The 27,959-nt window shown below is 45.2% G+C and overlaps 1 protein-coding gene across 2 annotated transcripts; it reads left to right on the top strand.

The window, feature by feature from the left end:
• Positions 1-67: 67 nt before the first annotated feature.
• dync1h1 (dynein, cytoplasmic 1, heavy chain 1) lies at positions 68-26,390 on the top strand. 2 transcript variants are annotated; one of them, XM_062397921.1, is made up of 78 exons: positions 68-413; positions 1,653-1,740; positions 1,845-2,018; positions 2,156-2,411; positions 2,502-2,688; positions 2,776-3,047; positions 3,140-3,367; positions 3,499-4,152; positions 4,260-4,682; positions 4,817-4,996; positions 5,139-5,288; positions 5,421-5,567; positions 5,700-5,840; positions 5,984-6,160; positions 6,304-6,414; positions 6,502-6,621; positions 6,730-6,969; positions 7,106-7,261; positions 7,403-7,516; positions 7,616-7,726; positions 7,830-8,039; positions 8,172-8,318; positions 8,404-8,570; positions 8,664-8,837; positions 8,949-9,303; positions 9,389-9,583; positions 9,670-9,952; positions 10,041-10,141; positions 10,265-10,424; positions 10,585-10,825; positions 10,905-11,088; positions 11,243-11,455; positions 11,605-11,843; positions 11,959-12,115; positions 12,216-12,440; positions 12,527-12,757; positions 12,860-13,000; positions 13,107-13,340; positions 13,431-13,637; positions 13,721-13,842; positions 13,968-14,133; positions 14,265-14,428; positions 14,570-14,699; positions 14,806-14,939; positions 15,057-15,171; positions 15,264-15,425; positions 15,555-15,769; positions 15,869-16,073; positions 16,182-16,355; positions 16,461-16,580; positions 16,726-16,846; positions 17,425-17,620; positions 18,031-18,148; positions 18,238-18,453; positions 18,545-18,757; positions 18,999-19,126; positions 19,218-19,371; positions 19,487-19,633; positions 19,757-19,907; positions 20,085-20,338; positions 20,429-20,563; positions 20,655-20,749; positions 20,866-21,040; positions 21,136-21,211; positions 21,296-21,456; positions 21,545-21,656; positions 21,749-21,809; positions 21,890-22,013; positions 22,132-22,245; positions 22,358-22,528; positions 22,715-22,932; positions 23,034-23,137; positions 24,103-24,311; positions 24,536-24,689; positions 24,865-25,007; positions 25,142-25,310; positions 25,734-25,858; positions 25,973-26,390. In XM_062397921.1, exons 1-78 carry the CDS (start codon positions 164-166, stop codon positions 26,099-26,101), a joined length of 13,923 nt encoding a protein of 4,640 aa, XP_062253905.1. In that variant the 5' UTR covers positions 68-163; the 3' UTR covers positions 26,102-26,390. The 2 variants fall into 2 exon arrangements, with proteins under 2 accessions (XP_062253905.1, XP_062253903.1); XM_062397919.1 differs by lacking the exon at positions 17,425-17,620 and adding an exon at positions 17,096-17,291.
• The last annotated feature ends 1,569 nt before the right edge of the window (positions 26,391-27,959 follow it).

Raw genomic sequence — 27,959 nt, 5'->3', positions numbered from 1 at the left:
CAATCCCTTGCGCGGATAAATCTGTATTGGGCACGGTTGCGGCGTTTTGACAGAGCAGCAGTCAGCGTCCACCCAGACCCTGCAGCCTGCTACTTAGCGTCAGACCCGGCTCTTTGTTCAGTCTCACCCCGCGACAACCACCTCGTCCGCCGCCTCGGAAAGAATGTCTGACGGCGGAGGGACGGAGGAGAACTCCGGCACCATGGAGGTGTCCGCCGTTCAGACGGTGGCCGACACCTCGGTGCTGCAGAAGCACATCCGCAAACTGATACCGCTGCTCCTGGAAGATGGCGGCGAGGCCCCGGCCTCCCTGGAAAGCGCCCTGGAGGAGAAGAGCGCCGTGGAGCAGATGAGGAAATTCCTGGGCGATCCCCAAGTTCAAACCATCCTGGTGGAGAGGAGCGCTCTCAAAGGTACATCAGCAGCGCCATCAAATATCATGAACACAACAGTGATAGTTTTAATACCCACAGTGTTTGCGAAAGACACGTTGGCCGGTGTTTGACAGCCACAACAACACTGAGCTAGCTCGCTACCTCCATCATTACACTTCATTGAAAAGGGAACTACGCCACAATGGGTGGGGACAGAAAGAATCGTTCAGCAGAACCCAGTAAACTTACACTGCACATGTCATGTGCTCAATTGCTGTACGATCTTTTTAAAAGTGTAATACTCGTTAAATTGAGCTTTAGTTGATCAAATGTTTAGCTAATGTAATGTTTAATTTAATGAAAGTCAGCATTAGCATTTTCGTTTATGTAGAAGTGCAGTTTGTTTATTAGAAGGATGTCAAATAGAAGTTGATATCTGGGTGCGCAGAAGAGATTAAAACAAACACAAGGTTCTATTTAAGACACAAGGAAACCTTTTGTCAGAAGCACCAGTCCTGTGTTATCCTCCTTCTCGGGGGTATTATCATGTGAACCAGCTTGTGTCAATGAACACATTATGTTCACTTTCCCCTCCGGGACAATACATCCTGAGCTGCAGAGCTTCCTGCCCTCACTAATGTGTCATGAGCACTGAACCCTGGTCCCTTGATACTGCACATGACCAGCCAGACGCAGAGGCTGAGCCTGAAGGTTTAGGATTCCCAGCCTCAATAATCACTTTTTTCCAGCCTGTTCATGTTTTAACACTGAGAACACTGATGCTGCCATGCAGAGAGTCCGTTGTCTGCAGATGGCTATCTCTTCTTACACACGCCACAGGCTCGCTTGCAAAAGAAGGGTGGGGACAAAGATGGATGGAGTCAGACTGCACCGTCATCCTGCTGTAAAATGGCCCACTCAGCCCTGATCTAGTCTACCATGAGTAACTGAGCAATTTTTTGGCCTTGAGCAAACAACAGTTATTGCTTTCTAATCCAAACCCCATCTCTAAAAGGTGATTAGTACGTTATAAACCATGTCACCACACAGCTTATCTTGATGATGTGGTGGTTATTAAATGTAGAAATACCAAAAAATACATTGTTATAGTTATGATGTTTTTTATTCGTTAGGAGATAATTATCCTGATCCTCAATAACCGGATATTAAACTTCAGCAACTGCAAACACACACTGATCATCACTTAAAGTATATGTGCATTGACTATGATTTTATATCACCAGATAACACATCCTTATGTATTTATTCTTCACACAGAGGATGTTGGAGACGAAGGCGAGGAGGAGAAAGAGTGCATCACTTATAACATCAGCATTGATATACACTATGGGATCAAGTCCAACAGGTAAATTATGCTTCTAAATCATGAATATTGTTATATGGAGAAAAGGCATGACACTCTGCTTTCACTTCTGGTAATTCTGTGAATGTGTTTTTCTTCCCCTGCAGCTTGGCTTTAATCAAGAGGACCGTAGTCATTGATGCAGACAAGCCGATTTCGACCCAAGTTCGAGTTCTGACCTTGAGTGAGGACTCTCCCTATGAGACACTTCACTCTTTCATCAGCAATGCCGTTGCGCCTTTCTTCAAGTCTTACATCCGCGAGTCTGGCAAAGCTGACAGGTAATTTCTTGGGATGTGTCATTTTTGATGGTTTCAAAACTGATGAAATGAACTGCATCACAAACTTTGAATCTAGTAGTATAAGTGACACTTTAACATTCCTCAAAAGCCCCTAAATCTCTGAAATCATCTTCTAGAGATGGCGATAAGATGGCTCCCTCAGTTGAGAAAAAGATTGCAGAGCTGGAGATGGGACTTCTCCACCTGCAGCAGAATATTGAGATCCCTGAGATCAGCTTGCTCATCCACCCCATCATCGCAAACATCGCCAAGCAGTGCTATGAGCATGGAGAGAAGCCTAAGGTCACTGACTTTGGCGACAAAGTGGAGGACCCCACCTTCCTTAACCAGCTGCAATCTGGAGTCAACCGCTGGATCAGGGAGATCCAAAAGGTGAGAGGCTTTCCTGTGTTTCTGTCTCAAATTTAAACAAAAGGTGAATGGAGAAATATTCATGCCTGATGCCAACATCATTTATTTCAGGTTACAAAGCTCGATCGCGACCCCGCTTCGGGCACAGCCTTGCAGGAGATCAGTTTCTGGTTGAACCTGGAACGAGCCCTCAACAGGATCCAAGAGAAGAGAGAGAGCCCGGAGGTTCTGCTCACACTGGACATCCTCAAACATGGCAAACGTTTCCATGCTACCGTCAGCTTTGACACTGACACTGGTGAGTAGCAGCCAATCAAAATGTTAAAATGTTTTACTCCAATTCCTTTGGCTTACAATTGTTTTTTGCTTGCTCTTCTTCACACAGGTCTGAAACAGGCTGTGGAGACTGTCAATGACTACAATCCTCTGATGAAGGATTTCCCTCTCAATGACCTGCTCTCTGCCTCAGAGCTCGATAAGATCCGCCAGGCACTGATGGCCATTTTCACTCACCTGAAAAAGATTAGAAATACCAAGTACCCTATCCAGAGAGCCCTGCGTCTTGTAGAGGCCATATCCAGGGACTTGAGCTCCCAGCTCCTCAAGGTTTTGGGCACCAGGAAGCTCATGCATGTTGCCTACGAGGAGTTTGAAAAGGTTAGTGTGTTTTTTAGAAGTGCATGCTTACTTAAGCTCCTAAGAAATGTAATGTATCTTGACTAAATGTCCTTTTAATATTCTGTGTGCAGGTGATGGTGGCTTGCTTCGAGGTCTTCCAGACGTGGGAGGATGAGTATGAGAAACTCCAGGTGCTTCTGAGGGACATTGTGAAGAGGAAGAGAGAGGAGAACCTGAAGATGGTGTGGCGTCTGAGCCCAGCCCACAGGAAGCTCCAGTCCCGACTGGACCACATGAGACGTTTCAGACGGCAGCACGAGCAGCTGAGGGCTGTCATCGTCCGTGTGCTGAGGCCTCAGGTAAAATTTGGACTATACATTTTATCTTCATCTTTACCTTAACAATTGCCTCACTAACTTTAACTTGTTCTCTTTATGTAGAGCCTTACAATGTAGAGATTAATGTCCATTTTATGAACTTTTTTCTCCAGGTCTCTGCTCTGCCCCAGCATGCTCCCGGGGAGACAGTTGAACCTCAAGACATGAAGGTAGCTGGAGTTCTTTTTGATGCGGCCGATGCCAACGCTATCGAGGAGGTCAACCTGGCATATGAGAACGTCAAAGAGGTTGATGGTCTGGATGTGTCTAAGGAAGGCATGGAAGCCTGGGAAGCTGCCATGAAGCGTTACGATGAGCGCATCGACCGCGTGGAGACCCGCATCACTGCCCGCCTGCGTGATCAGCTGGGAACTGCCAAGAACGCCAACGAGATGTTTCGCATCTTCTCCCGCTTCAATGCCCTGTTTGTGCGCCCGCACATCCGCGGTGCCATCCGGGAGTACCAGACGCAGCTCATCCAGCGCGTGAAGGACGACATTGAGTCTCTGCATGACAAGTTCAAAGTGCAGTATCCTCAGAGCCAGGCCTGTAAGATGAGCCACGTCCGCGACCTGCCACCTGTGTCTGGATCCATCATCTGGGCCAAGCAGATTGACCGTCAGCTGACTGCATACATGAAGAGGGTGGAGGATGTCCTGGGAAAAGGCTGGGAGAACCATGTGGAGGGGCTGAAGCTAAAGCAGGATGGAGATAGCTTCAGGGCCAAACTCAACACTCAAGAGATATTTGATGATTGGGCTCGTAAGGTATGGATCTGGTCATAGTGAATCTTGAATACTGCAAATTTTAATTTTCTTTATCAAATTTTACTCAATATTTGTATTAATTGTCAATTATTTCTATTGTAATTCAGGTACAGCAGCGTAACCTCGGTGTATCTGGCCGCATCTTCACCATTGAGAGCACTCGTGCCCGTGGACGTACAGGAAACATGCTCAAGCTTAAAGTCAACTTCCTCCCAGAGATCATCACCTTGTCCAAAGAGGTCCGCAACCTCAAGTGGCTGAGCTTCCGTGTTCCTTTGGCCATCGTCAACAAAGCCCATCAAGCTAACCAGCTGTACCCATTCGCCATCTCCTTGATCGAGAGCGTTCGCACCTACGAGCGCACTTGTGAGAAGGTGGAGGAGAGGTTTTCCATCTCCCTGCTGGTGGCTGGGCTGAAGAAAGAGGTTCAGGCTCTCGTTACTGAAGGCATCACTCTGGTCTGGGAGTCCTACAAGCTGGATCCTTATGTTCAGAGGCTGGCTGAGACCGTGTTCAACTTCCAGGAAAAGGTCAGTATGGAGACATTAATATTCAGTAGTGTACACTGTGTAGGAATATTGATTTTTTGTCTTTTACGATTTAAACAACAGATGTTAAATCATCACCAACAAACATATTTGTCTCCGTTGTATGTGATTTCCAGGTTGATGACCTCTTAATGATTGAGGAGAAAATAGACTTGGAGGTTCGCTCTCTGGAGACGTCCATGTTTGACCACAAGACCTTCTCTGACATCCTCAACCGAGTCCAGAAGGCAGTGGATGACCTCAATCTGCACTCCTACTCCAACCTGCCCATCTGGGTCAACAAGCTTGACATTGAGGTTTGTAACACAGTTTAGCCAAATACTAATTGTCACACTTTTAGTTTGATACCAAAATGAAGGGTTACTGAAATTCTTATTCTTCACATGTGGTTAGTTTGAAATTGGCACTAACGTATTTGTTTTGGTTCTGTTTCCATAGATTGAACGCATCCTGGGAGTGCGTCTGCAGGCTGGCCTTAAAGCCTGGACTCAGGTGCTCCGTGGCCAGATAGAGGACAAGGCTGATGTGGACATGGACACCGAGGCTCCACAACTGAGCCACAAACCTGGAGGAGAGCCCAAGATTAAGGTAAGCATTGTAACAGGGGACCTTGTATTGCTTTATACACTGCTTCATTTTAATGTTTATACATTCATTCTAAAACCTGAGAAATGTTGCATAAATGGGCAGAATTGACCTCAGATTTTTTTTTATCCCTAGAATGTTGTCCATGAGCTGAGGATAACTAACCAGGTCATCTATCTGAATCCCCCGATTGAAGACTGTCGCTACAAGCTTTACCAGGAGATGTTTGCCTGGAAGATGGTCATCCTTTCTCTGCCCAGGATCCAGAGCCAGAGATACCAGGTATGCACCGTGTGGTCAAGACATGAGTCTCAGCTTGTCCGTGATATCCTGTAGCTCAGATATGAGTTAGTGAGAGACATAAAGATCTTGTGCTGTTGCTTTTATCTAAACAAGTCTGATCTTCCTCTCCAGGTGGGCGTCCACTACGAGCTGTCAGAGGAGGAGAAGTTCTACAGAAATGCTCTGACCAGAATGCCAGATGGCCCTGCAGCCTTAGAGGAGTCCTACAATGCAGTTGAAGACATCGTCAGTGAGGTGGAGCAGTATGTCAAGGTAAGAGCCTCATCGGCCTTAGATAACAAGAAATAAAATTAAATCACTTTTATCTTACTGCTGCTTGGACAGCTTGATAACTGCGTGTCCTTTTTAACATAGCACTTTTAACCATTGACTTGGTCTTTGTTGGACCCGTCCAGGTGTGGCTGCAGTACCAGTGCTTGTGGGACATGCAAGCGGAGAACATCTACAACCGTCTGGGTGAAGATCTCACCAAGTGGCAGGCCCTGCTAGTCCAAATCCGGAAAGCCCGCGGAACATTTGACAATGCAGAGACACGGAAAGAGTTTGGACCTGCGGTCATAGACTATGGCAAGGTAATGATGACTCCCTGTTCTAGGTGTTGTATTTGAGAGCTGTTTCTTGCCAAAATGACCGTTCCACTGCAATGTTGTTTATTTTTAATCAATCATAATCAAATTTAATTTTTACTAAACTTTGCATTTGACCTTGAAAACAGGTCCAGTCCAAGGTGAACTTGAAGTATGACTCCTGGCACAAGGAAGTCCTCAGCAAGTTTGGACAGATGCTTGGCCAGAACATGCAGGACTTCCATGCCCAGATCTCCAAGGTAATGAATAATATAATTTATATTGGAAAATAAAAAGGTTATTCTCTGAGCTACAATTTAATCGCGCTTTTCTGTTCCGTCACCAAGTCCCGCCAAGATCTGGAGCAACACTCCGTGGACACAGCCAGCACTTCAGATGCTGTTAACTTCATCACATATGTCCAGACCTTGAAGCGCAAGATCAAACAGTTTGAGAAAAATGTGGACGTAAGTACTCAAACATTCAGTATCCTTTTTCGTATATCCCTTTTAAATAACAGCAAGCTTTAAAGACAATTATAAGATCTAATGAGGTTCTTCCCCCTTTACCTCCAGATGTTCCGCAATGGACAGCGTTTGCTGGAGAAGCAGAGATTCCAGTTCCCACCATCTTGGCTCTACATCGACAACATTGAAGGGGAATGGGGCGCCTTCAGTGACATCATGAAGCGTAAAGATACTGCTATCCAGCAGCAGGTGGCCAACCTGCAGTTGAAGATTGTTCAGGAGGACAAAGCTGTGGAAAACCGCACCACTGATTTGCTCAACGAGTGGGAAAAGACCAAACCAGTTGCTGTAAGAGAAATGTCATGTTATTATCATACCAAGAGATTCATACATAAAATTAAGAGACACCTTTACGTGACCTTCATTCATTAGAGATAATTTCATCAAATGTCTTCAATGTGTAATGAATAACATGTTCCATCAGGGTAACCTGCGTCCAGAGGAGGCTATTCAGTCCTTGACCATCTACGAAGGCAACTTTGGCCGACTGAAGGTTGAAAGGGAGAAGTGCGCCCGTGCCAAAGAGGCCCTGGAGCTCACTGACACTGGCCTGCTCAGCGGCAGTGAAGAGAGGGTGCAGGTAATTCCTGCACACATTCACAAAAAAAGTTTAAATCAAAAGTTGAAGATCAAACTATGAATAGACTTCTTCCAAGACAAAATAGATGACCAAATAAATGCTTTCATTTGGACTCATTATTGTCTGCGTGGGGACTTGTAGGTGGCACTGGAGGAGCTGCATGACCTCAAGGAGGTGTGGTCTGAGCTGGCAAAGGTTTGGGAGCAAATCGACCAGATGAAAGAGCAGCCATGGGTGTCTGTGCAGCCTCGCAAGGTAAAATACATAGTAATCATTCAGATTAGTGAAGCTGTCCGTTAATACATACAATTTACTTTATTTAACAGTTCTAATGTTGTTCTTGTGTGTTTGTAGCTTCGTCAGACTCTAGATGGTCTTCTGAACCAGCTGAAGAACTTCCAAGCACGACTGAGACAGTATGCCTCCTACGAGTTCGTCCAGAGGCTTCTCAAAGGATACATGAAGGTCAGGCAGCAAGTTTTTCTCATCACTGAGCACAAAGTTAGCCAAAAGATAAAAACAAGATTCTGGGTTATTAAAGTCTTTGCATCTTACTTTCTCTCTCCAGGTCAACATGTTGGTGATCGAGCTGAAATCAGAGGCTCTGAAGGACCGCCACTGGAAGCAGCTGACGAAGCGTCTGCATGTGAACTGGGTCCTCTCTGAGCTGACCCTGGGACAGATCTGGGATATAGATCTGCTGAAGAATGAGATGGTGGTGAAGGATGTTCTCCTGGTCGCCCAGGGAGAGATGGCTTTGGAGGAGTTCCTCAAACAGGTGAAGAGGGAGGATCCGCTAGACTTGATGCAGTGTTTTTGTAATGCTTACAGAGGGATTAACTTTTTGGTTTACAGGAAATATTAAATGTCTCTCAAAACTTTATAATTTTCTGTGCTTGCTGGTTCTCAGATCCGTGAAGTGTGGAACTCGTACGAGCTCGACCTGGTGAACTATCAGAACAAGTGTCGTCTGATCAGAGGCTGGGATGACCTCTTCAACAAGGTCAAAGAACACATAAACAGTGTGTCTGCCATGAAGTTGTCTCCATACTACAAGGTAAATGGTTACATATTCTCTTTATTCTTACAACAATTTAATATTGTACGAATATTACATTTTCCAAATGCATTCTTTCTCCCAGGTGTTTGAGGAGGACGCCCTGAGCTGGGAGGACAAGCTGAATCGTATCATGGCTCTGTTCGATGTTTGGATTGACGTCCAGCGTCGCTGGGTTTACCTGGAAGGGATCTTCACAGGCAGTGCTGACATCAAACATCTGCTGCCAGTAGAAACCCAGAGATTCTCGAGGTAAACGAAAGACCCGCATTTTATGGAAACATATTATTCATTTTAAATTTGTCTATAAACCTTATGTAATCGCTCTCTGTCTTTATCCCACAGTATCAGCACAGAGTTCTTGGCACTGATGAAGAAGGTAACAAAGTCTCCTTTAGTAATGGACGTGCTGAACATACAGGGAGTGCAGAGGTCTCTGGAGCGTTTGGCTGACCTTCTCGGGAAAATCCAGAAAGCTCTGGGAGAATACCTGGAGAGAGAGAGATCCTCATTCCCCAGGTATGAAGATAACACTGAGGCAGAGCGAGCTGAAAGATAAAATATGCTTTGTTTTAGGAGTGTTATCTTCAAAAGTTAAATTAATTCATTCATTCATTTTTTTCTTCACAGGTTCTACTTCGTGGGAGACGAGGACCTGCTCGAGATCATTGGTAACAGCAAGAATGTGCCCAAACTGCAGAAGCACTTCAAAAAGATGTTTGCTGGTGTCTCCAGCATCCTTCTGAACGAGGACAGCACCGTGGTTCTGGGAATCTCCTCCCGCGAGGGTGAAGAGATTGTCTACAAGACACCGGTCTCCATCACAGATCACCCTAAGATCAATGAGTGGCTGACGCTGGTGGAGAAGGAGATGAGGGTGACGCTGGCGAAGCTGCTTGCTGAGTCAGTCACGGAGGTCACAGCCTTTAACAAGGGCACAGCCATCGACTTGAGCCAGTACATCGACTGGATTGATCGCTACCAGGTCAACAGACGGAGCAATCATTTGATATTCTAGACATTCAAAAAATGGTTGCAGAATTTAACTTATCTGTGTCCTCTTTCCAAAGGCCCAACTGGTCGTCCTCTCTGCCCAGATTGCCTGGTCTGAGAACACTGAGACTGCATTGACCACCATCGGTGGTGGTGAGGACCTGACACCCATGCAGGGTGTGCTGTCAAATGTGGAGGCCACCCTCAATGTGTTGGCCGACACCGTGCTGATGGAGCAGCCTCCCATCCGCAGAAGGAAACTGGAACATTTGGTCAGTGAGATTTTTTTGCACAGTATTTTCTTTCAAGAATGTTTGTCTGATGTCAACTATCTGAAATCCCTCCTCCTCTCCCTTAGATCACCGAGCTGGTGCACCAGCGTGATGTGAGCAGGACTCTGATCAAGAACAAGGTCGACAACCCCAAGTCCTTTGAGTGGCTCAGCCAGATGCGCTTCTACTTTGACCCCAAGCAGACGGACGTCCTGCAACAGCTATCCATTCAGATGGCCAATGCCAAGTTCAACTATGGCTTTGAGTACTTGGGTGTCCAGGACAAGCTTGTCCAGACACCTCTGACAGACCGCTGCTATCTGACCATGACCCAGGCTCTGGAGGCCCGTCTTGGTGGATCACCATTTGGTATGAAATTGAATTGTACACAAGAAATGGAGAATAAACTAATTAGATGGAAAACACAGAACTTTACTGAGTTTTTCTTCTCATCTAGGTCCTGCTGGCACAGGAAAGACTGAGTCTGTGAAAGCTCTTGGACACCAGCTTGGCCGCTTTGTACTGGTCTTCAACTGTGATGAGACATTTGACTTCCAGGTGCACAAGTGTTTCTTTGTTTTTAGTCCACTCTCTAGCTGTAAGACAATACAGATACAGGATTTGGTTCTCATGATGGTTATATAACTTGCGCATCTTTTTTGTTCATCTTCTTTTTTTCAGGCCATGGGTCGTATCTTCGTGGGTCTGTGTCAGGTCGGAGCCTGGGGCTGCTTCGATGAGTTCAATCGTCTGGAGGAGAGAATGCTGTCTGCCGTCTCCCAGCAGGTCCAGTACATCCAGGTGGCCTTGAGGGAGCACAGCAACATAAACAGAGACAGGAGTAAGTGTTTTATGAATGGAACCAGGAATGTTAAGGAGAATGTCCAGATAATGATGATTTAACAAATTGGTGTAATGTCATTTGAATGAGATGCATCAAATTATTGTTATTATAAATGAGACCTGCAGTGTAAATGACTTATCATCTGTCCCCTTCTCAGGTGTGCCCGTCACCACAGAGCTCCTGAACAAACAGGTGAAGGTGAGCCCAGACATGGCCATCTTCATCACCATGAACCCTGGCTACGCTGGCCGTTCCAACCTGCCTGACAATCTGAAGAAGCTGTTCCGCAGCTTGGCCATGACCAAGCCTGACCGCCAACTCATCGCACAAGTCATGCTCTACTCCCAAGGTTTCCGCACTGCTGAGATCCTGGCGAAAAAGATTGTGCCCTTCTTCAAGTATGTACAGAAAAGTTGAAATAGCTTTGGAAGGATTTTGAGTTTATCCTCTCTGACTTACTCCTTGTCTTGATTCCAGGCTGTGCGACGAGCAGCTGTCATCTCAGAGTCACTATGATTTTGGCCTTCGAGCTCTGAAGAGTGTGCTGATTAGTGCTGGTAATGTCAAGCGTGAGCGCATCCAGAGGATCAAGAGGGAGAAGTTTGAGCGTGGAGAGGTCGTTGACGAAAATGATATCGCTGAGAACCTTCCTGAACAGGAGGTATAGTTAAATACATTAATATCCAGTATTATTAAAGTAGTAAGAGCAGTCAAATTAAGTTTCTTTATTGCTTAATCATTACTCCTCTGACATTTTTATAATCAAGCTTGATGAACGTGAATGATTCAATAGGTTTGTGTCCCATTTACTGTAGATTCTGATCCAGAGTGTGTGTGAGACAATGGTTCCCAAGCTGGTGGCAGAGGACATCCCTCTGCTGTTCAGCCTTCTGTCAGATGTCTTCCCCGGTGTCCAGTACCACAGAGGAGAGATGACTGCACTAAGGGAGGAGCTGAAGAAGGTCTGTGCGGAGATGTACCTGACCTATGGCGATGGTGATGATGTTGGCACCATGTGGGTGGAGAAGGTATGTAGTTACAAGTACTTTTAATGATCAGTTTCTGCTTCTGGAAATGTTTTTTGAATCCTCCGTTCTCAGGATCCCGAGTTCTAGGATAAAATACCACAGTATCCAGGTGACTTAATTTTCTGAAACTTTGTCTAAACATCTTCCAGGTGCTCCAGCTGTATCAGATCACACAGATCAACCACGGCCTGATGATGGTTGGACCTTCAGGGAGTGGAAAGACCATGGCTTGGAGGGTGCTGCTCAAGGCCCTGGAGAGGCTGGAAGGTGTTGAGGGCATGGCCCACATCATCGACCCCAAGGCCATCAGCAAGGATCACCTGTACGGAACCCTGGACCCTAACACTCGTGAATGGACTGATGGCTTGTTCACACACATCCTCAGGAAGTGAGTTAAATTTGGCAATCAGGAGTAAAAGTCAACTCGGCTGATCTTGATCATGCAATGTGGCCCTTTCTTTATGGATATAAGTCATGCAAGATGCTTATTCTTTCAATTCTAGGATCATTGATAACGTTCGAGGTGAACTGCAGAAGCGCCAGTGGATCATCTTTGATGGTGATGTTGACCCTGAGTGGGTTGAAAATCTCAACTCCGTCCTGGATGACAACAAACTGCTTACCCTGCCCAACGGAGAGCGTCTCAGCTTGCCGCCAAATGTAACCGCCCAGCACTTCAAGCACAATTGGCTCATTTTTTTATCCTGTCTGTACTGAGGTTGCTTGTTATTTACCCCGAGTGTCTCCCCTTTCTTCACAGGTGCGTGTGATGTTTGAAGTACAGGACCTGAAGTACGCCACGCTGGCCACCGTGTCTCGCTGTGGTATGGTCTGGTTCAGTGAGGATGTCCTCAGCACTGACATGATCTTCAACAACTTTCTGGCTCGCATCCGCAGTATCCCACTGGATGAGGGAGAGGATGAAGCTCAACGCAAGAGGAAGGGCATAGAGGACGAGGAAGAGACTGCATCACCGATGTTGCAGGTAAAAGGATAAAAGTACAAAAAATACATTAGATAATACTCAAACGTTTATTCCTCACTGATTTCCTGCTGTTTCTTTCACACTAGATCCAGCGTGACTCTGCAGCGATCCTTCAGCCCTTCTTCACCTCTACAGGCCTGGTGATCAAGGCCTTGGAGCATGCCTCCAAGATGGAGCACATCATGGACTTCACCCGCCTGCGCTGCTTAGGCTCCCTGTGCTCTATGCTGCACCAGGCCTGCCGTAATGTGGCTCTCTACAACAACAACCACCCTGACTTCCCTATGCCCAGTGAGCAGCTAGAGAGATACATGCAGGTAAGATTCTGTATTCGCTCAGTGTACGTTAAAGAAGCACAGACTTCTTATAATTTGTACCTTTTTAAAACTGATTAATTTTGTGATTTTGTCTGTCTACAGAGGTACCTAATCTACGCCGTGCTGTGGTCCTTCTCTGGTGATGGACGGCTGAAGATGAGGGCTGAGCTTGGAGAATACATTCGTCGTATCACCACTATTCCCCTCCCCTCCGCTCCCAATGTTCCCATCATTGACTACGAGGTACAGCCTCTTAGTTTCTCAACTATTGTTTGTTCTGAGTAAAGGAAAGTGTTCTCTGTATCCAAAAGTCGAGGAGGCAAGCTAAATATATTTCCTCTCCACTAAGGTGTGCATCTCAGGTGAATGGCAGTCCTGGCAAGGCAAGGTGCCCCAGATTGAGGTAGAGACCCACAAGGTGGCATCCCCCGATGTCGTGGTTCCCACTCTGGACACTGTTCGTCACGAGGCTTTGCTTTACACATGGCTGGCAGAGCACAAACCACTGGTGCTGTGTGGACCTCCTGGCTCTGGAAAAACTATGACCCTGTTCAGCGCCCTCAGGGCTCTGCCTGATATGGAGGTAAGGGACATAATCAAAGAATTAATTGGAAATCAGTTAAACTTAACCTACATTTTTTTAATTTCCCAATTTCCTCTTACTCTCCATCAGGTTGTGGGTCTGAACTTCTCCAGTGCCACCACTCCAGAGCTGCTGCTTAAGACCTTTGACCACTACTGTGAGTACCGGCGTACCCCCAACGGTGTGGTTCTGGCCCCGGTCCAGCTGGGCAAATGGCTGGTGTTGTTCTGTGATGAGATCAATCTGCCAGACATGGACAAATATGGCACACAGAGAGTCATCTCTTTCCTCAGACAGGTATGATGCATGTTTTCAAATTTTATTGAATTTGTTTGATTTGGTAATGTATGTGAAAACTCCCTTGTCCTGTTTCTTTGCAGATGGTGGAACATGGAGGTTTCTATCGCACCTCGGACCAGACTTGGGTCAAACTAGAGAGGATCCAGTTTGTTGGTGCCTGTAATCCTCCTACTGATCCTGGCAGAAAGCCTCTTACACACAGGTACATTAATTAGTCTTAACAGAGTGGAACATGCATATAAAATATTAATTGTATATTTATTTAAAAACTCCTGAAATAACCCCAAAATATATTGTATATGAGAAGTCATGGTCTGCTGTTTTTAGATTCCTGCGCCACGTCCCTGTGGTCTATGTGGACTACCCAGGCCCGGCCTCTCTCACCCAGATTTATGGAACCTTCAACCGGGCCATGCTGCGCCTCATTCCCTCCCTACGTACATATGCTGAGCCTCTCACTGCTGCTATGGTTGAGTTCTACACCATGTCTCAGGTAAAAGAGCAACATCATGAAAGCCCAATTTACTACATATTTAGACAGAAAACATTGTACAGACTGTGAAAAAATTATATTATAAAATACTCTTCTTCAGTTACATTTATTTTTTTTCTTTAACCCCTCAGGAGCGGTTCACTCAGGACACCCAGCCTCACTACATCTACTCTCCCAGAGAGATGACCCGCTGGGTGAGGGGTATATTTGAGGCCCTGCGCCCACTTGAGACTCTGCCTGTTGAGGGGCTCATCCGCATCTGGGCCCATGAGGCTCTCCGCCTCTTCCAGGACAGGTGAGCATTAGTTACTGAGAGGTTACGCTGTATTAGTCTCAGCGTTCACTATGAGATGTAATTTATTAACAAACTGAATTGAAGACTGATTTGAGACTTGAGACCTTTAGTGACTAAGTGGTTGGTCTTGTACTTTTCCAGGCTGGTTGATGATGAAGAGAGAAGGTGGACAGATGAAAACATTGACATGGTTGCTCTCAAACACTTCCCCAACATCGATAAGGAAAAGGGTCTCACTAGGCCTATCCTCTACAGCAACTGGCTTTCCAAGGTAATTTTGAGATATTTTGACTAAACTGTGATTTCTGCTTTGGTTATGATACTGAAATTGTAAGAAATCTTTAAATTGACACAGAGTATCTTGTATGTGGTTGCAGGACTACATCCCAGTGGAACAGGAGGAGTTGAGGGACTACGTGAAAGCCCGTCTGAAGGTCTTCTATGAAGAGGAGCTGGATGTCCCTCTGGTGCTCTTCAACGAGGTGTTGGACCACGTCCTCAGGATTGACCGGTAAGTAACAGCCTCTGATATTTTATAGTTCAGTGCTTCTCATTGACCTCCACATTTTTTTTTATTGGTGTATTTGCTTTATGAGCAAGTTTTTAAAGGTGATATGTCTGTCTCTAGAATTTTCCGTCAGCCTCAGGGCCATCTCCTGTTGATCGGTGTGAGTGGAGCAGGAAAGACCACTCTATCTCGCTTCGTAGCCTGGATGAACGGACTCAGTGTCTACCAGATCAAGGTTGGTAAAAATGCATGTTGCCCTATGTGAAGTGCAGTCATACAATTGTCTATATTAAGTATTTATTGACTTCTTTGTTGTGTTGTCCTCAGGTACACAGGAAGTACAGTGGAGAGGACTTTGATGAGGACCTGCGGACTGTGCTGCGTCGCTCTGGCTGCAAGAATGAGAAGATTGCCTTTATCATGGATGAATCCAATGTGCTGGATTCTGGTTTCCTTGAGAGAATGAACACACTGCTGGCCAATGGAGAGGTAACATGCCGACCTCAGTAGGATGATGTAGAGCATCACTTGAAACATGTTTGTGGCCCTTAGTAGTCATTGGGTAGTGGGCACATACTTTTCAGGTTCTCAATATTTGTAATGTCGCCTGTTTTGTAGGTTCCTGGTCTGTTCGAGGGAGATGAGTATGCCACCTTGATGACGCAGTGTAAGGAGGGAGCCCAGAAAGAGGGCCTGATGCTTGACACACACGAAGAGCTTTACAAGTGGTTCACCAGTCAGGTCATCCGAAACCTCCATGTGGTCTTCACCATGAACCCCTCATCAGAGGGCCTGAAGGACAGGGCCGCCACATCGCCTGCCCTATTCAACAGGTAGAGGAACATTATTAATATATGATATCAGAGAAACTAGGGGGATTCTGGAATATGTGGAGTTTGTGTTAAATTAAAACGCTTATTCCTCTATGCCAGGTGTGTGCTGAACTGGTTTGGAGACTGGTCCACAGAAGCCCTTTATCAGGTGGGTAAGGAGTTCACAAGCAAGATGGATCTGGAGAAACCAAACTACAAGGTGCCAGACTACATGCCCATCGTCTACGACAAACTGCCCCAGGTACCATCTCACCGCGAGGCTATCATCAACGGCTGTGTGTTTGTACACCAGACACTTCACCAGGTAAAGATATTTGCATTGATGAGATGGATGCATTGTAAAGTCTAAGTTTATCTTCTACTAATGAATACTTCATATATGTTCTTAAAACTTGATATCCAATTGTTACAGGCCAACAACCGACTGGCCAAGCGAGGTGGTCATACCATGTCTATCACTCCTCGCCACTACCTGGACTTCATCAACCAGTATGCCAACCTGTTCAATGAGAAACGCAGTGAGTTAGAGGAGCAGCAGATGCACCTTAACGTCGGCCTCCGCAAAATCAAGGAGACTGTTGATCAGGTAAAATAAAGATTTGACTTGGTCCCTTACAAACCAGCAAGGTGTCAATTTGCCAGTGCTTGTTCTTGCCCCACTTCCTGATTGTTCTGATAACTCCTCAATAAGGTGGAGGAGCTTCGCCGTGACCTGAGAATCAAGAGCCAGGAGTTGGAGGCAAAGAATGCTGCTGCCAACGACAAACTGAAGAAGATGGTCAAAGACCAGCAGGAGGCTGAGAAGAAAAAGGTAGGCAGGAAAAAATGTTTTCCTACAAGACAAACACAGCTTTTGGGTAATATAACATGTTGTACAGCTACAGACGAGCTCCGTTAAGCTTTGTATTGCAAAGACATAGATTTATTAACTTATACTGTTACTGCTGTGATTCCAGGTGATGAGCCAGGAGATCCAGGAATCTGTGTTAAAGCAGCAGGTGGTGATCAAGGACAAACAGCTTAGAGTCCAACAGGACCTGGAGCAGGTGGAGCCTGCTGTTATTGAGTCTCAGAATGGTACAGTTGCTTTTTTACTCACGTCTGTTTTCTGAGTGTTTAATTGAGGTTTGCTTTATAGTACTGTTAAGATAGAGGATTATTATCCAATAGTTATAAATACCTCTTCCCTTTCTTTTGTTTTTCCCGTTTTTATAATATTACAGTGTCATTTCAAAGTGATTTTTGTTTACAACTATCTCTGCTTTCATCCTCTTTCCATCACTGCCCCTTCCTTTATCATAATCCTTCTTCGCCTGATGTTAATAGCTGTTAAGTCCATTAAGAAGCAGCACCTGGTGGAGGTGCGTTCCATGGCCAATCCCCCCGCAGCCGTGAAGTTGGCCCTGGAGTCCATCTGCTTGCTCTTGGGGGAGAGTACGACAGACTGGAAGCAGATCCGATCCATCATCATGAGGGAGAACTTCATCCCCACCATTGTTAACTTCTCCGCAGAGGAGATCAGGTGAAATGAGAGAGAATGCACTCTGCAATTGTTCACTAAAGATCCCCCTCTCCCTCTTTCTTGTTTCTCCAAACTTCTTCCCCCCTCTTACTCCTCCTCTCTTTCACACACTTTCCTCCTTCCACCTGACTAGCGGTGAGTTCTATTAAGCGGCAGCACCTAGTAGAAGTGCGGGCTATGACCAATCCCCCAGCTGCAGTCAAACTGGCCCTGGAGTCTATCTGCCTTTTGCTGGGCGAGGAGACCAATGACTGGAAAAAAATCAGACAAGTTATTATCAGGGACAATTTCATCAGCAGCATAATCAACTTTTCCTCTGAGGAAATGAGGTACCAGCGTCAACAGTGTCTGTTTAGTCTTTATCTAATGGAAACTCAAATTATATTTAATCAGTACATTAATCAACCAACATTTGTGATGATTATTTCATTGTAGGTTTCTGGAACAGTCTCAGTGGTTGATTTGTAGAAATAGAACATGAACTGATGGTAACGTGCGGTTGACTGACTGGAATCAATCCTGGATGGTTGTCAGTGTCCCTTTTTTGCATTTCTCCCTGGAAAGATGATAGAACTTACATCCCAATCCCCAAGCCAAACAACAATTACATTACTGTAGCTCAATACTATTAATTCTCTTTTGATTTAACAAAATTTCTCCACCCTTACATATAAGTAAATATAGACTGTTAGTAGTACTGCCGTTTTCTAACTTCTTGGACTGTTTCTCCTTTATCCAGCGATTCCATCCGTGACAAGATGAAGAAGAACTATCTTTCCAACCCAGGCTACAACTATGAAGGTGTCAACAGAGCCTCTCTGGCCTGTGGGCCTATGGTGAAATGGGCAATTGCTCAAGTAAGAAGCCAATAATAATGTGAAGAACATGATAAGAGGGTGAAAAGGGTTGTCCTTTTAATGCATGCCATGTTCTTCCACTCATTTAGCTCAATTATGCTGACATGCTGAAGCGTGTGGAGCCTCTGCGCAGCGAACTGCAGAAGCTTGAGGATGATGCCACGGACAACCAGACCAGGGCAGAGGAGGTTGAGCAGATGATCAGAGACCTGGAGTCCAGCATCGCACGCTACAAGGAGGAGTACGCCGTCCTCATCTCAGAGGCCCAGGCCATTAAGGCCGACCTGGCTGCAGTTGAGGCGAAGGTAACATCAGATAAATGTTCTGCTTCTGTTTTTTTTTTCCGCTCCGCTTTATTCCACATCAAACTGAATATATATTGATCTTTTCTGTCAGGTGAACCGCAGCACAGCCCTTCTGAAGAGTCTGTCGGCTGAAAGCGAACGCTGGGAGAAGACCAGTGAGACCTTCAAGAACCAGATGTCCACCATCGCTGGAGACTGTTTGCTCTCTTCAGCATTCATTACCTACGCTGGCTACTTTGAACAGCAGATGAGACAGAACCTGTTCACCACTTGGTCTCATCACCTGCAGCAGGCAAACATTCAGGTACTTGGAAGTGCTGAATACACATATGTATCTACAAATACCATTCAAATTTACGTTAATAGAAACATAATAGATGTTGTTTTGAAACGTTAAAGTTTTTTTGGGCGTTCCTCAGAATGAAGATGTTACAATCATATAAGAGGATATGGCAAAGTTAGGTTTTTAGCTATAGAATACAGGTTATTAACCACACATTTTGCATTTCCTGTAATCTAATATCCGGACTAAATTTCTCCCACAGTTCCGTACGGATATCGCTAGAACTGAGTACCTGTCCAATGCTGACGAGAGGCTGCGCTGGCAGGCCAACTCCCTCCCGGCTGACGACCTGTGCACTGAGAATGCCATCATGCTCAAGCGCTTCAACAGGTCAGTAACTTTATTTTCTGGAATTGTAATGTTTTCTTCAGTGGTTCTTATCCCCATTAGGCTGATTGTGCTAAACCACTGTTCTTTGTAGGTACCCGCTCATCATTGACCCATCAGGCCAAGCCACAGAGTTCATTATGAATGAGTACAAAGATCGCAAGATCACCAGAACCAGTTTCCTGGATGACGCCTTCAGGAAGAACCTGGAGAGCGCCTTGCGTTTTGGAAACCCACTGCTGGTCCAGGTAGGAGCAGTTACTTAACACTGAATTGCAGTTATTGAGCACTCTTTACTTGATCACTGTCAACTGCCCTTTTATCTTCATGGATTGCGTTATTCACGGTGTTGTTGCTCTGTAGGACGTAGAAAGTTACGACCCTATCCTGAACCCAGTGCTGAACAGAGAGGTCCGCAGAACTGGAGGACGTGTCCTCATCACCCTCGGAGACCAGGACATTGATCTGTCGCCTTCATTTGTCATCTTCCTCTCCACAAGAGACCCAACGGTGAGTAGAATATCATTCAGCGTTCCTTTCTACATTAGGTAACCTCGTTTGAAAGTAATCTGTAAATTTAGGGCATTTCCTTGTTGTTCAGTTATTTTAATATGGTGTTTCTTGTGTATGCAGGTGGAGTTCGCACCAGACTTGTGTTCTCGTGTGACATTTGTCAACTTCACGGTGACACGCAGCAGTCTCCAGAGCCAGTGTCTCAACGAGGTCCTAAAGGCTGAGAGGCCTGATGTGGATGAGAAACGCTCTGACCTCCTCAAACTGCAAGGTGAGACGCTGTGGGGAGAGGCACCAACACATGGATGGGAAAAATCTGGGGAGGAGGATTATTAAGCCTTAGATTGATGATGAAAATTGAGACTTTTTGAGTCTCTGTGGTAAAATAATGGACTGAAATCAGAATACCATTTGCTTGCCAATACCAAATACTCCTCTCTCCTTTCAGGCGAGTTCCAGCTTCGCCTGCGTCAGCTGGAAAAATCTCTGCTGCAGGCCCTCAATGAGGTCAAGGGCCGTATCCTTGACGACGACACTATCATCACCACACTGGAGAACTTGAAGAAGGAGGCGGCCGAGGTGACGAGAAAGGTGGAGGAGACGGACATCGTCATGGCAGAGGTGGAGGCTGTGTCCCAGCAGTACCTGTCTCTGTCGTCAGCCTGCAGCAGCATCTACTTCACCATGGAGTCTCTCAACCAGGTCTGGATACATGTCAACTTGTCTCAGTGTCATTCATCTACAAACACATCTCAATATAAAGCTAACTCTAGTTTTACTGTCTCGTTCCAGATGCACTTCCTGTACCAGTACTCTCTTCACTTTTTCCTGGACACCTACCACACGGTGCTGTATGAGAACTCCAACCTCAAGGACATCACTGACCACTCCCAGAGACTCGCTGTCATCACCAAGGACCTCTTCCAGGTTTGAACCACACGGTTTGAAAACATGAGGCCCGCTGTCTTTGTTGATGTGAATACAATGGACATAACTTTGTCTGTTTTCTTGAATGTAGGTGGCATTTAACAGGGTGGCCAGAGGTATGCTGCACCACGACCACATTACCTTTGCCATGCTGCTGGGTAGGATCAGCCTGAAGGGCATTACCAGGTAAGACACCAATATGACACCAAAAGCATTGCAAAACTTAGAACAAAATAAAAGCTGTAGTCTCAGTTAACATCCACAAGCACAAATCTGAACCATTTGAACTCCATCTCTTTCAGTGAGCCGTCATATGACACAGAGTTCCAGCACTACCTGCGCAGTAAGGAGATTGTTCTGACGGGCATGTCACTGCCCAAGGTGAAGGGTTTGACCACTGAGCAGAGTGAGGCCATGGTCCGTCTCAGCCGCCTTCCGGCATTCAAAGACCTGGTGGACAAAGTTGAGGCTGATGATGTGAGTAGTTGCATTGGTCCATTTACACAAAATCTGAGCTCACTGATTATCTGTTCGAACCTGCTGATCATTATGGCTTTGTGTTGATACTCCAGCAATTCTTCATGTGGATTGAGAGCAACTCTCCGGAGCTGGCAGTTCCTTATCTGTGGGCAGAGGAGAAGCAGTCCAGTGAGTATATGTACAGTATTATTTTAATGGCGAGTAAGAATAAATAACATGCTGTTCTCTGACCTGTCTTATCTTCCGTTTCAGCTACCATCGGCCAGGCAGTGCATCAGCTGCTGCTGATTGAGAGCTTCCGTCCCGACCGTATGTTGGCCATGTCCCACATCTTTGTCTCAAAGGTCCTGGGAGACACCTTCATGAACATCATTGAGCAGCCTCTTGACCTGGGTAACATCGTGGACAGTGAGGTAACGTCAGATATTTCTTTTTGATATTGTTTCGTCCAGAGAACTTTGCTGTCTCATGTTACTGACATGGTTTTTCTTGTGTCCGTAGGTGAAGCCCAGCACCCCAGTGTTGATGTGCTCTGTACCAGGTTATGATGCCAGCGGGCTGGTCAGAGATCTCGCTGCCGAGCAGAACAAACAAATAACCTCCATCTCTATTGGTAAGGAATGAATCAGCCTTGAGGGTAGTTGTTAAGCTAAGTCTACGGCATAAGTGAGGATATATAATGTTTTGTTTTTCTACTGCACACAGGTTCTGCTGAGGGCTTCAACAAGGCCGACAGAGATATCAACACAGCTGTCAAGTCTGGCAGGTGAGTTGTGTTGTTAATGTGTACTTGTAAGGGTGTACACTGTATTGTGTTCTTATGTCATGTCTGTTATCATCCTCTAGGTGGGTGATGTTGGAGAACGTTCATCTTGCCCCTGGGTGGCTGATGCAGCTGGAGAAGAAGCTCCACTCTATGCAGCCGCACGCCAGCTTCCGGCTTTTCCTGACGATGGAGATCAACCCCAAGGTAAACCACATCACTCTTAAAGCTATTTGAAACATTTCATAATGTTGATGCAGCTCTAGTCTCGACCTCCTTGTTCTTTCACCTTCGTTAAAATCTCATCACTGTGTTTTCCTGCCAGGTGCCTGTGAATCTGCTCCGTGCAGGTCGGATCTTTGTGTTTGAGCCTCCTCCTGGTGTCAAGGCCAACATGCTCAGGACTTTCAGCAGCATCCCTGTGGCTCGCATGTGCAAGGTGAATTGAGTTTGTCTCACAATGTATTTCAGAAGTTAAAACGTCAATCACCTTCATGCGATCTGTATATTTATATACTACCTGAATAACTTTCCCCCCCATGTGTCTTCAGGCTCCCAACGAGCGTGCACGTCTGTACTTCCTGCTGGCTTGGTTCCATGCAGTCATTCAGGAGCGTCTGCGCTATGCACCTCTGGGATGGTCCAAGAAATACGAGTTCGGAGAGTCTGACCTCCGCTCTGCCTGTGACACCGTTGACACCTGGCTGGACGACACTGCCAAGGTAGTGGAATATTGCACAAATTCAACAAAATGTGTTTAAATGTGTCAGCATGAAAATGATTTGCTGTCAGTGGAAACTTACATCAACAATCTATAAATTGATTTATTACTTACTGCCTGACCCAATTTATCAAATCACTGATCACTTTTGACTCACTGATGTAAAACCACTTTTCCAAACACACAGGGTCGTCAGAACATCGCCCCAGACAAGATCCCCTGGGCAGCTCTGAAAACCCTGATGGCTCAGTCCATCTATGGCGGCCGCATCGACAACGAGTTCGACCAGCGGCTGCTCATCACCTTCCTCGACCGCATCTTCACCAAGAAGAGCTTCGACAGCGAGTTCAAACTGGCTCTGAAGGTCGACGGACACAACGATATCAAGATGCCCGATGGCATTCGGTCAGTTTTATTTAACCTTACCCCTGTGGTGTTAGATTGAAAGACTGTTCCCGCTGAGCTCGACCAGTAAAGATTCCTTGTCTTGTTGATTTTTGTTTCAGGCGTGAGGAGTTCATGCACTGGGTTGAGATGCTTCCCGACACTCAAACTCCATCTTGGCTTGGCTTGCCTAGCAATGCTGAGAAGGTCCTGCTCACCACTCAGGGTACGGAGCTTCAACTGGTCGTCTTCATCGTCTGTAATGTTGTGTTTTGTCACAGCAAGTGGAACATAGCACTTCGTCACTCTTCTACCTCAGTCGGTTGGACAGATGAATCATTAACTATCTCTCCCTCTCTCTGTTCTAGTGTTTTAACTCTTACTTTGACAGGCTGTCCCGGTGCAGTGAAATGGTCGAGATCTCATATTTACATCTGCTTTGGGCAGAGCACTGTTCATGGTGGCGGTGGCAATGTTCAGGGTTATTCTTCCGCTAATCTCTCATCTTCTCATCATCTTCACTAGTTAGTTTCACAAGTATCTCCTAGTTATAGTTTTGTGTGTCATGATCCTGTATTTCAGTTTAGCTGTAGCTCTCAGCCATCATGCTTTAGAAGGTGCTCTGCCCAAAGGAAGGGTGTGCGTGTCCTCACCCTCCAGCAGCTGTATTTCACAGCCATCATGTCGCTTTGCTAAGATACCATTCCCCTCCTACCACCATGTCAGGATTCAAACCTGCAACAAATCTCCCATTCCCCTTTGCTCCCCATCAAATCCTCCATTCTTGTTTCGTCACCACCAACACACTCCCATTGTACCTCCCTCCACACTCCCTCTACCCTCTGTCCTCACTCCCGTCCCTTAGTCACCCCTCAAAACCTCACTCCCTGCATTAGTTACACACATTTCTTTTACAGATCAAGTCATGAATGCGGTTATTTATGCATTTGGGATTCATGTGTTTGTTGGAAATGCTGCCTTATTCCTTATGTGTTTAATCCGACCCAGTGTAGTCCTTATTTCTTTGTCTGCCACTATTTGTTTTTCTTGCCTTTTTTAATTGAAGGATCCTTGAGGTAAGCTTCATGTTTCTTTGTACCACAATTAATTTATTTTCCTCCTACCTCCCACCATGGCCTTGTTTTTCCACCTCCCTCCCCGCTCACATGCTCCCTCTGCCGGGCTGCACAGGCACTGACATGATGGGTAAGATGCTGAAAATGCAGATGTTGGAGGATGAGGATGACCTTGCCTATGACACGGAGAAGAAGGAGCGCTCTGCATCCACGTCCGACACCCAGCCCGCCTGGATGAGGACCCTTCACACCACCGCCTGCAACTGGCTGCAGCTCATGCCGCAAACAGTCAATCCACTCAAACGCACAGTAGAGAACATCAAGGTAATGGCTGAATTAAGAGGAATGTTGGTTTGGGAACGGTCTTCTAGACACAAACCTAAAATAATAATAATTAAGAAGCTGATCATAAAAAAATATCTTATGTTTGATAGATGTTTGTGCTTGACCCACGAGGTAATGACACATTTACTTACTTACTTGGCCTCGTGTGTCACCAGTTCCTCTGTATTTGATGAATAATCTTCTTCCTCCACCACGACCACCAGGACCCACTGTTCAGGTTCTTTGAGCGTGAGGTGAAGATGGGCTGCAAGATGCTGCAGGAGGTCCGCCAGGATCTGACCGATGTGGTGCAAGTGTGCGAGGGCAAGAAGAAGCAGACCAACGACCTGCGCTTACTCATCAGCGAACTTGTGAAGGGTAAACTTTCACAGTTTCACTCAGCCTTGTTTATGTTTTTTAATAGATTTAACTTGTTTATAACATGGGGATTTAACTGAAGTAATTTCTTCTTCTTGACAGGCGAGTTATTGCTGAACAGATTATGCTTTGAGTGAATAACAAATGTGTATGTATCTCTTGTTTGCCTCTGTAGGCATCCTCCCTCGCAGCTGGTGTCGCTACACAGTCCCAACTGCCATGACTGTGATCCAGTGGGTTTCAGACTTCAGTGAGAGGATCAAACAGCTGCAGCACATCTCTCAGGGAGCTGCCAGTGGGGGAGCAAAGGAGCTGAAGGTAGTTTGAGTCACTGTTCATCCACAGGCTGACAAAACCTGAGTCTTAAATATGGCGATAGATTCCGCGAAACCTGACAGAGGCACTCACGATACTGTTATATCCCTCTTCTCTTTCCGTGTCCGCTTCACCAGAACATCCACGTGTGCCTCGGCAGCCTGTTTGTACCGGAGGCTTACATCACCGCAACCCGCCAGTACGTGGCCCAGGCCAACAGCTGGTCTCTGGAAGAGCTGTGTCTCGAGGTTAATGTCACCACTGCCCAGGGCACCACCCTGGACGCCTGCAGCTTCGGCATCAAAGGTCAGAAAAACAAAGCTCAAAGTAACATAGAATTTGACACTGCTGATAAGTTAGGTTCCAAATTGTCTTTATAAATACCTTAAAAGTAGATGACACTCTCCTTAAATTCAATCAATCAGCAGCAACTTTCAAAGACTTACAGATATCAGTTCCTCACATATGCCAGATGTTTTCAACAAGATCCAAAAACAGTTTATCTGGCCTATCTCACAATGTTAAAGATAGATAATTGAAGTGGTGCTTTCTTGGCCCATGTCCCACCCTCCATTCAGGTTTCCAGGAAATCTGTGTTGTAATATTTTAGGTAACTTAAGAAAGCAAAAGCTCCTATTAAATACTCTTTTAGAATAAGAGTCCAGTTTGTCACCACAAGATAGAATAGTTGTAATATATTGTTTCTAATGTCAAACATGCTTGTCTCAGGTCTGAAACTGCAGGGATCTACCTGTGCCAACAACAAGCTGTCCCTGTCCAACACCATCTCCACTGAGCTGCCTCTCACTCAGCTCCGATGGGTCAAGCAATGCAGCACTGAGAAGAGACACATGGTATGAATACAGACACACAACGACATGTCCTTCTATTGAATGTTTATTCTCAAAGCATTTAGAAAACCATTTTGCTGTTTGCATCTAATTTATTTTTCCTTCCGCCCACCACAGGTGACGCTGCCCGTTTACCTGAACTTCACCAGGTCTGAACTCATCTTCACCGTCGACTTCGACATCGCCACCAAGGAAGATCCCCACAGCTTCTACGAGCGTGGAGTCGCTGTCCTGTGCACCGAGTAAACAACCCCAGTCATTCCTAGAGACCAGAGAGTCTTGCTTAATTACCCAACACTTAATCACGTACCTATTAATAAAGTAGTGTGTAGTCAGTATTAAATGTAGTAAATCATTTGTGGAGCAGTAACACATGTACTCATTCTTAATGTTTTTGGAAAGTGTCTCAGAAGGTCAGGGGAATGTTGTCAGATGGTAAATGAGGAAAAGAAATGTGGGAAAAGAGTTGAAAGAAAAAAAGTTTTTATGAAGGATCTGTATGTTTTTAGATTGAATAAAGCCACAATGGAAGGAAGATGAAACGCGTGTTGTTTTTAATAGTGAAACATTCACTGTGTTCAATCATTTAATTAACTAGTGTAAAATACAGCGTGAGCCAATCAGTGTTGTGCATGAACGAATGCAAAAGAACGCGTTCATTGAACACTTTCACTTTTATGAGAACGATGAACTGAACGCACCTCAATGACAAATAATGAATTTGAACGGTGAACACGTTCATATTGTAGCGTCCCTGCGTATAGACGACAGGAAACTTCTCTCGTTATGTGTAACTTTATTAAAGTCCAGCGAAAACCACACACTTCTTGTTCGTAACTCTGACACTCCTACCCAATAACTTTTGGACTGTAAACAGATGCACACACAGGCAGACAAATTCGTAAGCTATAAAAAACAATAAAAATATATAATAAAAATAGATGCCACGGGTGGTGACATCACAAAATGTCCCTTCGATGCTGTCAAAATGAGTAGGTTTTTATACATCTCTTTGTATGCATCATGCTGCTATGAGGAACTGATGTGACGTGAAGGTAATAAAACCCCCACTCATTTATCAAGGAAATGTCCCCAATATTAATAATAATATTAAAGATTTTCTTTAATGGACAACTTTAGTTAATCACAAGCTGCACAAACCAGCTTGTGATTAACCCAGCAGCCAGCAGGGGGCAGCCTCAGGACATCACAGCAGACTGATTCTTCTAAGGCGTCCGAAAACAACTGAGTTATTCTCTAACAATAGGTTCTTAAAGTATGTTAAATCATCGAGTATCTAAAAGCCCAAAATATAAAAGTAACTTTTAAGTAATGCTTACAAATATATGTAGTAAAGTAGAGAATATTTTCTATGAAGTGTTTATCACAAGCAGCATAAAAAAACACGAACACACAAACACGATAATTTGTCGATCTTCTTACTGTGCATAGTTCCTCATGGTAATCAGCTTCCGGTTTGGCCTCGTCGGTAGAGCGTTTGACTCCCGACAAGAGGGACCTGGGTTTGAATCCCACAGTTTCCCATCTGCATGTCGGCAATAAATTTAACACTTCAAATTGGTGTGATTTCTCTTATTGATTGCAAAATATCGTAATGTAAATTTAAGTAATATAAATATAAAATCAGGGGGAAATTAAATTAAAAAAAAACGAAAAAAAAATGCGCTCGCAATTCCTGCGCAATGGGCTTCTGCACAGGATGTGCGCAGTTCGGTTCTGCGCAGGATGTGCGCGCGCAGTTTTTTTTTTTTTTTTTTTTTTCCCCATTTAATTTAATTTAAAAAAATGTATAGTTTATTTAATTTAATTAAAAAAAAATTATATTTAATTTTATTATATTTAATTTTTCATCATCATCATCATTTCTGTGATTCAGGGGTAAATGAAACTGGTCTTCACCTATGCAAGCCTGAAGCCGCCACCCCCCCACAGAAGATTATGTGCTTGTGTGTGTGATCGCGGCGCTTCCCGGTTCTTCTCGGCACTATGAAATAAGCTATGAACTAGTTCAGAATTTAAATTGTGAACTATGAACGTGAACTGAACTTTTAACACGAGAGGTGTGAACTTGCACAACACTGGA

Source organism: Platichthys flesus, chromosome 10 (assembly GCF_949316205.1).
Source record: "Platichthys flesus chromosome 10, fPlaFle2.1, whole genome shotgun sequence".
NCBI lineage: Eukaryota > Metazoa > Chordata > Actinopteri > Pleuronectiformes > Pleuronectidae > Platichthys > Platichthys flesus.
This window is presented reverse-complemented; position numbering and strand designations above follow the sequence as displayed.

Coding starts and splice junctions, on each gene's coding strand:
- dync1h1 (XM_062397921.1), top strand. CDS start 164: ATGTCTGACGGCGGAGGGACGGAGGAGAACTCCGGCACCATGGAGGTG. Junction 6,415..6,501: donor TCCATGCCCAGATCTCCAAG/GTAATGAATAAT, acceptor TCCGTCACCAAG/TCCCGCCAAGATCTGGAGCA. Junction 22,933..23,033: donor AAGATGCCCGATGGCATTCG/GTCAGTTTTATT, acceptor TTTTTGTTTCAG/GCGTGAGGAGTTCATGCACT.